The 15,440-nt window shown below is 41.5% G+C and overlaps 1 protein-coding gene across 5 annotated transcripts in view; it reads left to right on the plus strand.

Annotated features, from left to right (window-relative positions):
- The window catches only part of CLCN3 (chloride voltage-gated channel 3), a 158,790-nt gene that overhangs the window by 118,783 nt on the left and 24,567 nt on the right, over positions 1–15,440 (plus strand). For all 5 annotated transcript variants that reach the window (XM_073577234.1, XM_073577230.1, XM_073577252.1 and 2 more), the window contains 5 exons: positions 4,771–4,851; positions 7,137–7,679; positions 10,728–10,914; positions 11,452–11,850; positions 12,157–12,373. In XM_073577234.1, coding sequence (XP_073433335.1) covers positions 4,771–4,851; positions 7,137–7,679; positions 10,728–10,914; positions 11,452–11,850; positions 12,157–12,373 — 1,427 coding nt within the window. The remainder of the gene's footprint in view (positions 1–4,770; positions 4,852–7,136; positions 7,680–10,727; positions 10,915–11,451; positions 11,851–12,156; positions 12,374–15,440) is intronic.

The raw sequence follows: 15,440 nt of genomic DNA on the forward strand, positions 1-15,440 counted from the left end.
TGGAGAGAGGTGAATGGACTGGGTTCGGTCCAGCGGATTTTGGTTTGGATGGTGGGAAGGGACCCATTGGTTCAGGGTGTGGAGGCAGGGGGATTTGGGAAGTTTGGTGTGGCCTATCCTACTTTGATACTGGTTCACAAAGTATGGGAGGCAATTAAAAAGACAAGAGAAGTGGGACTATTAACAAATCTCTCCCCAATATGGAACAATGAAGTACTACCTGAATTTTTTTAAATTTGGGGAATTCAAAAATTGGATATCATTAGGTATTCAATATGTAGATCAGATTCAGGACACACGAGAACTGTTATCCTTTGAGACACTGCAGGGGAGTTATGGGTTGCAGGAGACCTCTAGGTTTCAATATGGACAATTGAGACATGCCTATAGGTAGGTGGAAGGTCCTTAAAGATGATTTCAGGGAATTAGGCTGTAAGCTTAAAGCAAGGACCTCCAAGGTGGTATTTTCGGAAATACTTCCTGTACCACGTGCCACGCCAGAGAGGCAACGGGAGATTAGGGAGGTTAATAAGTGGCTCAGGAATTGGTGTAGGAAGGAGGGGTTTGGGTTCCTGCAGAACTGGGCCGACTTCTCAGTTGGCTACAGGTTCTACGCTAGGGACGGGCTGCACCTCAATGGGGAGGGTGCAGCTGTGCTGGGGGAGAAAATGGCAAGAAGGTTGGAGGAGTGTTTAAACTAGGGACGGGGGGGAGGGTATTCCTTTTATAGGAGGGGAAGACAGTGCAGATAGAGACCTGGGCACAAATAATGACATTGGGGGTGGAGGTGGCATGGGGGGTGGGGTTAGAACAGTTAATAATTTAAGAAAGAATAGAGGTACAGAGAGATACATAAAGTGCATGTATACTAATGCCAGAAGCCTCGCCAACAAAATGGAGGAATTGGAGTTAATGTTGTTGGAACATAATTATGACATGGTGGGGATATCTGAGACATGGCTGGACGAGAGCCCTGACTGGGCGGTTAATTTACAGGGCTGTAGTCTGTTCAGAAATGACCGTACAAATAAGCGAGGGGGAGGTGTGTGTTTATATGTAAAATCATCCTTAAAACCCATCCTGCGTGATAATATATATGAATCTAATGAAAATGTAGAGTCCCTGTGGGTAGAGATAAGGGGAGGGGGGGAAAAATTAATAAATTACTGATAGGGGTTTGTTATAAGTCTCCAAAAATAATGGAAGCAACAGAGAATATCCTCATAAAGCAAATAGATGAAGCTGCGACTCAAGGAGAAGTCATTATTATGGGGGACTTCAACTACCCTGAATTACATTGGGGAACCGAAACCTGCAGTTCCAGCAAAGGTAATAGGTTTTTGACAACTATGAGAGACAATTACCTTTCACAACTGGTTCAGGACCCAACAAGAGGGGGGGGCACTGCTAGACCTAATATTAACCAACAGGCCAGACCGCATATCAAATGTAACGGTTGAGGGTCACTTGGGTAATAGTGATCACAAATTACGTAATAAGTTTTCATATATCCTTTAATAAGATGTGTAGTAGTCAGGAAGGCAAATTTCCAACGGATGAGAGATGATCTCGGTGCCATTAACTGGGACGATATCCTGAGACATCAAAATACACAAAGAAAATGGGAGACGTTTATTAGCATCCTGAATAGGACCTGTGCACAATATATACCGTATGGGAATTAACATGCTAGAAATAGGAGGAAACCACTATGGCTAAATAGAGCTGTAAGGGGTGCAATAAGAGATAAAAATAAAGCATTTAGAGAATTAAAGCAAGTAGGTAGTGATGAGGCATTAAATAAATTCTGTAAAAAGCAAATCAAGACAGCAAAGATTGAGACAGAGAGACTCATTGCCAGAGAAAGTAAAAATAATCCCAAAATATTCTTTAACTACATAAATAGTAAGAAGCTAAAAAATGATAGTGTTGGCCCCCTTAAAAATAGTCTGGGTGAAATGGTGGATGAGGAAAAAGCCAATATGCTAAATGACTTTTTTTCAACAGTATTTACACAAGAAAATCCCTTGACGGATAACATGATCAGGGATAAAAATTCTCCATTAAATGTCACCTGCTTAACCCAGCAGGAAGTACGGCGGCGTCTAAAAAAATCACTAAAATTGACAAATCCCCGGGCCCGGATGGGATACACCCCTGAGTACTGCAGGAATTAAGCACAGTCATAGACCATTATTTTTAATCTTTAAGGATTCCACAATAACAGGGTCTGTACCACAGGACTGGCGTATAGCAAATGTGGTGCCAATATTCAAAAAGGGGACAAAAACTGAACTTGGAAATTATAGGCCAGTGAGTTTAACCTCAACTGTGGGTAAAATCCTGGAGGGTTTTATAAGAGATACTATACTGGAGTATCTGGAGAAGAATAACCTCCTAACCTAATATCAACATGGGTTTACAAGGGACCGTTCCTGTCAGACTAATCTGATAAGCTTTGGACGTGGTGTACATGGACTTTTCAAAAGCTTTTGATACGGTGCCACACAAAAGGTTGATACATAAAATGAGAACAATGGGGATTGGGGAAAATATGTGTAGGTGGGTTAAGAGCTGGCTCAGGGATAGGAAACAAAGGGTGGTTATTAATGGAGCACACTTGGACTGGGTCACGGTTAGCAGTGGGGTACCACAGGGGTCAGTTTTGGGCCCACTTCTTTTTAACATATTTATTAATGACCTTGTAGGGGGCATAGAGAGTAGAATTTCAATATTTGCAGATGACACTAAACTTTGCAGGGTAATCAATACAGAGGAGGACAATTTTATGTAACAGGAGGATTTATGTAAACTAGACGCTTGGGCTGATGAATGGCAAATGAGCTTTAATGGGGATAAATGTAAGGTCATGCACTTGGGTAGAACAAACAAGATGTATAATTATGTGCTTAATTGTAAAACACTGGGCAAAACTGTCACTGAAAAAGACCTGGGAGTATGGGTGGACGACAAACTCACATTTAGTGGCCAGTGTCAGGCAGCTGCTGCAAAGGCAAATAAAATAATGGGATGCATTAAAAGAGGCATAGATGCTCATGAGGAGAACATAATTTTGCCTCTATATAAGTCACTAGTGCGACCACACTTAGAATACTTTGTTCAGTTCTGGTCTCCGGTGTATAAGAAAGACATAGCTGAACTGGAGTGGGTGCAGAGAAGAGCGACCAAGGTTATTAGGGAACTGGGGGGTCTGCAATACCAAGACAGGTTATTACACTTGGGGTTATTTAGTTTGGAGAATTGAAGGCTTCGGGGTGATCTTATTACAATGTATAAATATATGCGGGGACAGTACAAAGACCTTTCTAATGATCTTTTTACTCTTAGACCTGTGACTGGGACAAGGGGGCATCCTCTACGTCTGGAGGAAAGAAGGTTTAAGCATACTCACAGATGCGGATTCTTTACTGTAAGAGCAGTGAGACTATGGAACTCTCTGCCATATGATGTTGTAATGAGTGATTCCCTAATAAAATTTAAGAAGGGACTGGCTGCCTTTCTTGAAAAGTATAATATTACAGGGTATATACACTAGTTTCCTTAATATTGCGTTGATACAGGGAGCTAGTCTGATTGCTGTATGTGGAGTCGGGATGGAATTTTTTCCCCAATGTGAAGCTTACTGTTTGCCACATTGGGTTCTTTTGCCTTCCTCTGGATCAACATGTTAGGGCAAGTTAGGATAGGATATGGGTGGAACTAGATGGACTTAAAGTCTTCCTTCAACCTTAATAACTATGTTACTATGTTACCTCCATGGCCTGTTAGCACGCTCACCATGCAAGACTCCTTTGCTGAACAAATACATGTTGAAGTGCATTTAACATTTAGGCAAGCCTGTGAAATACTGGGAGAATACAGTTTGGTCGTATGAGACCAAAATTGAACTCTTTGGATGCAATGAAACACACCAAGCTTGGAGGCCAAAAGGCACTGCATATAACCCCCAAAACACCTTACCAATAGCGAAGTTTGTAGGTGGGAACATCATGGTGTGGGGATGATTTTCAGCATACCGCATTGGCAAACTTCATATATTTGAAGGAAGGCTGAATGGTCAAATGTACAGAGACATTCTTGATAAAATCTGCTATCATCTACCAGGATGACGACACAAGGGTGAACATTTCAGAAAAGCAATGATCCCAAACACACAAGGAAACTCTCAATTGGTTTCAGAGAAAGAAATAAAGCTGCTTGAATGGCCCAGCCAATCACTTGACCTGAATCCAGTAGAAAATGTATGGAAGGCAAAAAAAAAAAACTCCGTTCATAGGAGCCCACAGAGTATTAAGGATTTCAAGAGTGTTTGTGTGGAAGAATGGGGCAAAAATCACACCTGAGCAATGCATGTGACTTGTTTCTCCATATAGGAGACATCTTGAAACTGTTATCACTAACCGAGCCTTTTTTTTTTTATGAAGTATTACATAAATTTCACCGTGTTCAATACTTTTTCGATGTGTCATTACTCATTATGACACATAATTTATGGACATCTGTGGTTTGATTTGTTTGCCTGCGTGGATTGGACGGGTTGTTACCCAACATATGGTGAAACTTCCATGTCAACAGCACCTTTAGAAATATATTTTCTTAGAAAATTGGTGACTTATTTCACCCATTGTCTTCTGAAAAGTTTGGGAAGTGCCTAATTACACTGCCTCATAATGTCGTAGTCTTGCAATGAAAATAAAAGCAACAGTGTATCATCATTGGTGAGATTAGTAAACTCACTTTATCTTGTAGGTCCTTTCAGCAGCATCAGCGGCTGGTGTCTCTGTAGCGTTTGGAGCGCCTATTGGTGGAGTCCTTTTTAGTTTGGAAGAGGTAAAAATTTTCAGATTGTTACCAGGAATGTGTACTCCTCAACATTGACATTGCATCAACAGGAGAAAAACAATCATGGAATTATGGATATCACAAAATGAATAGATATAATGATATGAAAATGATGAAAAAATGGAAACATTCAGAACCTCTCAATTAATTAAATACTGAGTATGAGCACTACACCCAGAATTACACACACTTACACGCCTTTATTGCTATGAATGAGGTTTTAATGGTTCTCTGAGGAATGTTCTCCCGTGCTGTGGATCATGAATATCTGCTGCTAGCAGCTCCTTCGCAATAGACGTCCAAGGACATCCCAGATGTGCTCGATGGGAGACTATTTCAGAGATGCTGCAGGTTGTGGTAGCACGTTTAGGACAAGCAGAAGGCTCTCAATAGCACAAGCAACATACGGCCTATCATTGTCATGTTGAAAAACACCTACTAGGACAATTAGAAATGGCCATAACACTGGTTTCATGGCCAAATCAATGTAACGTAGAGCTATTAGTGCACCTGGAATTAAGATTAGAGTGGACTGGCTACAGTACATTATGCCACCCCATAACATAATCCTGGGTTTGTGACCTGTATGATGTTTTTTTAACTCATTCACGACTATCGATGAGTGTGTATATATAATATATATATATATCAAAGGCCGTATCTTTGCCTTTGATGTGGGCTCACACCTCTTCCGCACTTGTTGTTTGATTTAATCAGCCGTTGAGGGGCTTTTAACAGCCGCAGATGGAGCTGTGCTCTGACCACAGCTGTCAACCTGTTAAATCCCGCTGTCTATCACTGCCAGTTTCATTGGGATTTACTACGTCCTGGCTGGAAGCGCCTCATTAATGCTGCTTATTGGCACCCCTGTCACGTGATTGTGGGGCACCTATGGATTGTCACGACAGCTGACGGTCTGCAGAAGATCCTTGTGCCCGTCATTGTGGATCTCCTGTGAAGGCTAGCCTGTTGCCTACGTGCATAAAAGATTGTGATTTTTGCTATACATAGCAGTGCTGAATCCCCGCTTCAGGGAGGAGGGACGCAGCTCGGACACTGCACACACTGAAGGTATTATTCATGGGCTCTTAGCAAACGTTGAGAAGCAGCATGTTATCCAGGCACACTGCCTCATCTGGGATTGCAATGGTGACACATTCTTTTAGCATATCGCAGAGTCTCAGGACATTGTATTTTTGCCATTGCTATATCTGCATGCATTCAGATATATGCCAGTAACCATTACAAACCTATTTAAGTGCAAGCACTTGAGGTATTACTTTTCATTGGAGGCATTTATATACAGGGCATGATAGGCAAGCTGCATCTTCTACACTTTAGGCTATGTGCCCACGTTAGCGTTTTTAAACGCTCAGGAAACTGATCCCCTTCCCAAAAAACGCACGTCTAAACGCGCGTCTTTTTTCCGCGCGTTTCTTGCAAAAAAGACGCGCGTTTTTGACGCGCATTTTCTGGGAACATTGGGGAAGGCTAAAAACGCTCAGCAATGCGGAAATTAATGAGCATGCTGCGTTTTTAGCCGCTAAGCGATTCCTGAGCGTTTAGAAACGCATGCATTGGCACAAAAAGCTAAAAATGCATGCAAATTAATTTGAAGCTGCTTTTAAGCGTTTCTGCAGCGTCTGAGCCGGCACAAACGCTGCGGAAACGCTTAAAAAAAGCAACGTGGGCACACAGCCTAAGAGTGATTTTTTGTTTTTGGATTATTAATTGGTACTTATTACAAATTGTATCTAATGGTGTCCCTAGCCAGCAGCGTCCCTCACATCAGGTATTTGTTTTATCCCATTATTACTGTATGTCTAAGGCCTGTTTCACACTTCCGTTTTTGTGTCCGCCAAACGGATCCGTTTCCGTTTTTTTGACGGAAACTGATGCAAACGGATCCGTTTTTAAAAAAACGGATCCGTTTTTTTGACGGATCCGCGGTAACCGTAATGGAAGTCTATGGGACAAAAAAACGGATCCTGCAAAAAATGGCGGATCCGTTTTTTAACGGAAAACAACGGATTTTGACGGATTTGAAAAAACGGAAGTGTGAAACAGGCCTTATATTGTGTTTACAATTAGATTATTTCAATTTTATTAATTTATTCTCTTGTGCATTTCTGGTCACTTCTCTTTCAGAGCAGGGTATTTAGTGACACAGATGGGGATTTCCTGCTGAGTTACTAGCACGGTACCTATGGATCATATGAATTTTTGATTAAACAGTCACATTACTGCCTGTCTTTTTTTTTTTTTTTCCTTAGGTCAGTTACTACTTTCCTTTGAAGACACTGTGGAGATCTTTCTTTGCCGCTTTAGTGGCTGCTTTCATTTTAAGATCAATCAACCCATTTGGAAATAGCCGTCTTGTCCTTTTTTATGTGGAGTATCACACCCCTTGGTACCTATTTGAACTCCTCCCTTTTATCCTGCTTGGTGTGTTTGGTGGACTGTGGGGAGCATTTTTCATCCGTGCAAACATTGCCTGGTGCCGACGACGCAAGACTACGAAATTTGGGAAATACCCAGTCCTAGAGGTTATTGTGGTGGCTGCTATCACAGCCGTCATTGCATTTCCAAATCCATATACACGGTTCAACACCAGTCAGCTGATTAAGGAGCTGTTCACAGACTGCGGGCCTCTCGAATCCTCCACCCTGTGCGACTACAAAAATGACATGAATGCTAGCATTGTGGATGATATCCCAGACCGGCCTGCTGGAAATGGAGTATACTCAGCCATGTGGCAGCTATGCTTGGCACTTGTATTTAAGATCGTTATGACGGTGTTCACTTTTGGCATTAAGGTAAAAAAAAAAAAAAAAAAAAAAATTTTTTTATTTTTTGAAGCAATATTATAATAATAATAAAAAAAATTTTCTATAGCGCCGACATATTCCGCAGCACTTTACATTTCAGAGGGGATTTGTACAGACAATAGACATTACAGCATAACAATAATCACATAGATTATAACAAATACCAACAGGAATGAGGGCCCTGCTCGCAAGCTTACAGTCTGAGGAAAGAGGTAGACACGAAAGGTGGGTGGTAACAGTTGCCCTGATTTTATGAACCAGCCATAATGTTAAGTGTGTAACAGTACAGACACAGAGGGCTAATGGATGCATAAAGCATGTGGGAACATGATGCGGGGAACCTGGCTATGGTAAAACTTTTGGCTGTGCCACACAGGGATAGATTAGGTTAATGTGTTGAGGCGATAGGCCAGTCTGAATAAATGCATTTTCAGGGCACGCTTAAAATTGTGGGGATTGGGGACTAATCGTATTGACCTGGGAAGTGCATTCCAAAGAATTGGCGCAGCACGTGTATAGTCTTGGAGATGGGAGTGGGAGGTTCTGATTATTGATTAACCTCAGGTCATCAGCAGAACGGAGGGCGCGGGCAGGGTGGTATACTGAAACAAGGGAGGAGATGTAGGGTGGTGCTGTGCCATGGATGGCTTTGTGGGTGAGGGTAATAAGTTTATACTGAATTCTGGAGTGGATGGGTAGCCAGTGTAATGACTGGCACAAGGTAGAGGCATCGGTGTAACGATTGGTGAGGAATATGATCCTGGCTGCAGCATTCAAGACAGATTGGAGAGGGGAGAGTTTGGTAAGAGGGAGACCGATTAGAAGAGTTACAATAGTCGAGACGAGAATGAATGAGAAACAGTTAGCGTTTTTGCAGAGTCAAAAGTAAGAAAAGGTCGGATTCTAGTTTTTGAGGTGCAGATGACAAGAGCGAGCCAGCAAGCAAGCTGTCTGGGTTTTAGCAATGCGACTCCCACCATTCATTGCTGTAGGACAATACCTTTTCAATGGATCAGCATTGCACATGCTTGATTTTTACCTCTATTCATACAGCTCCTTGTCTTGGTAGTGTGGCTGAGGGGGACCGCAATTGGGGTTCCCATTAATCTGGCAACCACCAATCCAACATCACCTATTTATTGAGCAAAGTTGCAAATGTTTTTGGTTGGAACAACCTTTTAATATGATAGATGAAATTGAGACATACAATGGTGGGATTCTCATTATAAACACTTGTAGATTATTTCCTTGTGAGAACATGGAGACACTAGTAGAAATAATTCCTATTGATTATTAAACAGATCCTCTGCAGTATGTTGTGGTGATTTTGAAGGAGATCTGTTTGATGGGACAACTCGCCATTGCTTGTAGTCCATGCTAAAGGTCTTCATATTAATAGTTTAGAGAAAAGTTTGTTTTCTCTAAAACAATCACAAAAGGAGTTGGTTATGTTGATCCTGCTGAGAATACAGCGGTTATCTCCCGCTGGCTAGTTCAGTCTTTAGCTGGTGATTGGCTGGGAGGTGGGCTTACTTAGGGGGGCGGCGACTAACAATCTGTTGTCTAGCAGCAGAACACAGGCTAATGAGGGGGCACATGGTGAGACACACATAGAAGATTTTCTAACTAAACACTTGAAGAGGGAGGGGGAATGGCACAGTGAATAAATCCAACTTTGACTTGTGCAGGCTTCCGCAGGATCAACTCCAGAAAACAGCTGGTTTATTGCTTCAAAACGAGACATGGACTGAAAAATTGCTGCTAAACATTAACTCTTTTGGCTTTAAAAAAAAATAACTCTGACAAAGTAAGCAAAGGGGATAATGCTATTTATTGACTATTTTTTTTGGTATGACTGTCGGTTTTATGGGCATCAAAATTCAAAGCTTGAAAATTGTGAATTCTTCACAATTTTCATCAAATACCTGGATTTCCAGAAATGCAAATTTTATTGACCTAAATTTACCACTAACGAAACGCAATCTCTGAATTGCTGAGATGTAGACGTATTCCAGAGTTATTACCACATAAAGTGACGTGTGTCAGGTGTAAATTTTTGGCCTGGTCAGGAAGGTGAGAACTGGCTTTTCATCAGCATCCTAACCATGTCAGGATGGAATGGGTCTGAAAAAGCCGTGAAGCCGGCCAGATGTAAACATTTGCGTCAATCCAAATTTTCCTAGTTTGAACACATGCAGTGAAGGCTAGACTAGTGCATGTACAGTGCAAGCCAAAAAAACTTTACATATGTGCAGCAAAAAAAAAAAAAAATAATAATTACTTGTAAGGCTAGTTTCACACTAGCGTTTCCTGGAGCTGCGGAGTGATGCGCACGGCCGCCTTGAAGCTCTGCCCACGGCCGCACCTCCTCCGGTCAGCTCCGCCTATGGGCGCATGACGCTGCAGGCGATGTGCGTACCCTATCTTTAGCATTGGGTACGCAGGCCGTGCGCAGGTATGTGTTTGCCGGCACATGAGTCCTTTTGACGGTGCGCCGATAGCACCAAAATGCAACACAGTGCGTTTGGCGCAGGTTGGCGCACCGTCAAAAGGACGCATGCGCCTGCAAACGCACACCTGTGTACCCAGTGCTAAAGATAGGGTACGCAGGTCGCATGCAGCGTCATGTGCCCATAGGCGGAGCTGACCGGTGGAGGTGCAGCCATGGGCGGAGCTTAGCGGCGGCCGTGCTCATCCCTCCGCAGCTCCAGGAAACGCTAGTGTGAAACTAGCCTAAAATCTGTGTCATGATTTCAGTTCTTAAAAGTGCACGCAATGGGGGAGATAATTAAAAATGGTCTAATGGCAAAATTGGCTTGGTTGCCCATAGCAACCAATCAAAGCTGAACTTTCACTTCTCAATACTAATTGTAATGAAATATTCACTATAAAACACTTGAACTTTAAGATTTGTGGTTTCTTTGACCTTGCAAATATTTTTTTTTGCTGCCACTGCACTATTGGACAGCTCCCGCACCTGCCTGCAGTGCCTGACTACATCTGTAAGTTGCCTTGTGTTTTGTACCTTGTTTGCAGGTTCCCTCTGGATTGTTTATCCCAAGCATGGCGATAGGAGCCATCGCAGGAAGAATTGTTGGCATTGCTGTGGAGCAGCTGGCATACTACCATCACGACTGGTTTATATTCAAGCAGTGGTGTGAGGTGGGGGCAGACTGCATCACTCCCGGTCTGTATGCCATGGTTGGGGCAGCCGCGTGTTTGGGTAAGTCTTCTCATATGGGTATTGTACAAATATTTGGACTAGTGGTAGTTGAACTTGCAGCAGATATGGCGATAAAAGTATTTGTGGAGTTTCTAACCCTTATTGCAAACATGATTGTGACTCCATGTAGTCATAAACTCAACAGTAAAGATTTGCACTCAGTGGCTTTTTTCCTTTCTGCACATATTTGTATAGGATTAAAAAGAAAATGTTATCCTGCATTTGTTAATCCAATTGCTAATCCTTATTAATGTAATCCCTGAAGTAAGAATGCTGGTACTGTATGTACACAGACTCCAGGCAAGTAAAAATAAGAGCGTATTCTCACTACCTCTAACCCCATCTGCTGGGACAAGAATCTGTGACATCCTGTATTAGTCACCTGATCTCTGAGGCCTGTGATTGGCTGGAGCAGTCAGCTGACTGTCATCCCTTAGTGCAGAAATATTAGTTTTTTTAAATCCTAATCTGCATTGCTTTGATGGAAATCGGAGATGAGAGCTGTAAGCTTGTCTGAATCGTCTTGTATTTTATCAGGTGGCGTTACCAGGATGACAGTGTCGCTGGTTGTTATTGTTTTTGAGCTGACAGGAGGCCTAGAATACATTGTGCCGTTGATGGCGGCTGTGATGACCAGTAAGTGGGTAGGAGATGCCTTTGGACGCGAAGGCATCTATGAATCGCACATACGTCTTAATGGATATCCGTTTTTGGACGCAAAAGAGGAATTCACACACACCACTCTGGCCCGTGATGTGATGAGGCCAAAGAGAAGTGACCCTCCGCTGGCTGTGCTCACACAAGATAACATGACCGTTGATGACATTGAAAGCTTAATCAATGACACGAGCTACAATGGTTTCCCTGTCATCATGTCTAAGGAATCACAACGACTTGTTGGGTTCGCACTAAGAAGAGATCTAACTCTAGCAATAGGTAAGTAACAGAGTATCCTATTACTGCTGTCCCATTACTGATCACATACGCCATCCCCTCCATGTTTGGCTGAAGCTCTTCTTTCCATAGTGGGCAGGTTGTATTTGCTCATTCATTATCTTAGAATGTGTGGGACCCAGATCTGCATCATGTCACTATCATTTTTTCTCCTTTATCTCTCCACTGACCTCTGGCTGTTCGTCATCAGCCTCTAGCTTTACTGCAGTAAAAGTCAATGTGTTGTATGCATGGAGTCGTTCTGGACCAGAGATGGCTGTTTAGGAATTCTCTATCTGTTTTATTTAGAAAATGCAAGAAAGAAGCAAGAAGGTATTGTTGGAAGTTCTCGTGTTTGCTTCGCCCAGCACACCCCATCCCTTCCTGCAGAAAGCCCCCGACCTCTGAAACTGCGCAGTATCCTGGACATGAGCCCATTTACTGTGACTGACCACACACCAATGGAGATAGTGGTGGATATATTCCGCAAGCTGGGGCTCAGGCAGTGCCTTGTCACACACAATGGGTGAGTGTTCAGCATGTTCACATTATTGTAATCACTGGTATTAGACTGAGGTGACAAGCTGGGTTGCAATTTTTTCATAAACTAAATTTGTCATCAGACAGACCCTATAGTGAAATACAGCTATAAGGCTCCAATAGTATTGTACTTTTATGTACATCAACAGATCTACGATCTACGCTTTGGGGTGACATTGAAAAGCAAATACTCTATGAATTATGACACCTCCAAACCTTATATCCAAGTGATGTGACTCTGATACTTCTCAGCCACATATAGTACCAACATTACAGAGCACACCATAGAGTAATACCTGCTGAATCACTAGTATTGCAGCTTATAGATGTAAGAGCTTATACAAATACTGTGCCACAAAGCACAAATCACTGAAATCTGTTCTTTCCACACTTTACGTGGTCCGGACCTAAGGATCTGCCCTGAGAATAGGGTTCCTATAGGGTTATTGCAGCCCACAAGCCTTTATTAATATGGACTGGTTTCCTCGCGCTTAGTGTCATCTGTACAAAGAAATGGCTGCCATTGCTAGTAATCATGTAGATCGAGCAGTTGGAGCATTTCTTGAACAGTTGACACGGCTTTCTAAGGTGGTATATTAGGCTCAAGTATATGAATTTCCATTTATTTGCTTAAAGTTTCACCGACAATGGAGTATCTTTGTCTCCAAAAGTATGATTAAATAATATACCATTGCGAGAAATCCATTTATTTAGACATTCAATGCATTAAAGAACCCTTCCCATTAAGTTTTTTTTCCAATTAACTTGAGTATATGCATGTAGTGTGTACAGTGGCATTTCAAAATTTAAGCACACCTGGTCAAAATTACTATTGTGAACAGTTAAGCAAATTGAAGATTAAATGATCTGTAAAAGGCCTAAAGTTAAAGATGACACATTCCTTTGTATTTTAGCCCAAAAAAATATAATTATACTTTCAACTTTTACATTTAAAAAATTCCAAAATGGAAAATGGGCCGATACAAAAGTTTGTACACCCTTGGAGATGTGTACTCAGATAATTTTGACCAAGGAGTCAGACCTTATTTAGCCTGTTAAAGTTGTGGCTTATTCACTGTCATCACTGGCAAAGGCCAGGTGATGTAAACTTCCCAGATTTTTATAAAAAAATCAACCTCTTCTAACCTAGTGCCAGAAAACAGCAGCCATGGCTGCTTCTAAGTAGCTGCCTATTATTCTGAAAATGGTGGTGGCCCACAAAGCAGGAGAAGGCTATAAGAAGATAGCAAAGAGTTTTCAAGTTGTCCTTTCCTCCGTTCAAAATGTAATTAAATGGCAGTTACCCGAAACAGTGGAGGTCAAGATAAGGTCTGAAAGACCAATCAAAATTTCAGTGAGAGCTGCTCCTAGGATTGCTAGAGAGGTAAATCAGAACCCCCGCCTGACTGCAAAAGACCATCAGAAATATTTAGCAGACCCTGGTATTGTGGTACATTGTTCTACTGTTCAGAAACACCTTCACAAATATGGCCTTCATGGAAGGCTCATCAGAATAAAACGTCTCCTACGTCGTTTCCGTAAACTTCAGAAGAATGGATTCGATGAAAATTCAACAAATTCTTGATTCAAACATAACACTGTAAAAAAAAAAAAAAAAAAAAAAAAAAAAAAAGGCTGAAGTTGATAAGAGGATGGCTTCTACAAAAGGCTAATGATGCTAAACACATTGTCAAAATCCACAATAGACTACCTCAAAAAGCTCAATGTTTTACAATGGCGTTCACTGTCACCTGATTGGAAGATTGGAACATCACTGAAAATCTGTGGTTAAACCTTAAATAGCAGTGCATGCAAAACAACCCAGGAAGCTCACAGAACTGGAAGAATGGATGAAAATATCTCCAACTCAAGACTCTTGCCTGGCTACAAAAAGCGTCTACAAGCTATGATACTTTTCAGAGGGGGTGCTACAAGGTGATAACTGTTCAGAGTGTCCAAACGTTTGCATCGGCCCATTTTCCTTTTTGTAAGACTCAAAAAGTAAAAGAAAAAAAAATATAATATTTTTGCCTAAAATATAAAGGAAATGTCATCTTTTAACTTTAGGCCTTTTTAGAGATCATTTCCTCTTCAACTTGCTTAACTGTTCACTACCCAAACTTTTACATGCCACTGTGTGTTACCTTACTCTCCTACCGCCTCCTTCTCTGGGACCCAGCGCTGTTCTGCTCCTCTTCTCAGTGACGTTACCGCTCTTCAGAGTCTCCGGGTCACACACAGCCCAGTGAGGCGGCCTTTACATTGTAGTCTACAAAGCATCATAACAAGCTCCATAGGCTTACATTTGTAAAAGAGATTTAAGGCTCGCATAGTGATCTGGAGAGTCTGAAGAGCAGTGATGTCACTGAGGAGAGGAGCAAGATTGCACTGGATGCCGAAGAAGGAGGCTGTAGGCGAGTATATTAAGACATACACGCTACATACTTATACATAAATTCAGTGTAAAAAAGAAACTCCATGCTATTGCTTCTTTAAAAAGTAACTGTCATTTTAATTTTTTTCATAAATCAACATTAAAATAGGAAACTTTATAATGTACATTATCAGATCTGTTTCTTTCTCTGCCAGAATTGATCAGTCATTATCAAAATTCTCAATTCTGAGGTAAAATCTGTATTCAGTGCAGGCAGATGTTCCCATCACTGACAAGAGATGGTGGCTGCTACTGATAAGAATCTATGTAAATAATATGGAGAATCCAGAGATGGAGCTCCTGCCTACATAGAATCTCATCAGTAGCTGCCGCCATCTCATATCTGAGTGATGGGACCATCTGTCTGCACTGAATACAGATTTTACCTCAGAACTGAGAATATTATATTATAAAGTTTCTTATTTTAATGTGTACTATTGTTTTTATGAAATAAAAATTAAAACGATGGTTACACTTTAAGGGTTTTTCTGGTTCTATTTACATATGGTATAGTATACCCTACTGAAGGCCATTACAAGTCACCACAGACATATGATCATATAACGAAGATTATTAATACAGGCCTTAGATTTCTGAATGACTTGTAATATCCTTAGAA

This window comes from Dendrobates tinctorius, unplaced genomic scaffold (assembly GCF_039654945.1).
Source record: "Dendrobates tinctorius isolate UK_male_01 unplaced genomic scaffold, ASM3965494v1 ptg000008l, whole genome shotgun sequence".
NCBI classification, from domain to species: Eukaryota; Metazoa; Chordata; class Amphibia; order Anura; family Dendrobatidae; genus Dendrobates; species Dendrobates tinctorius.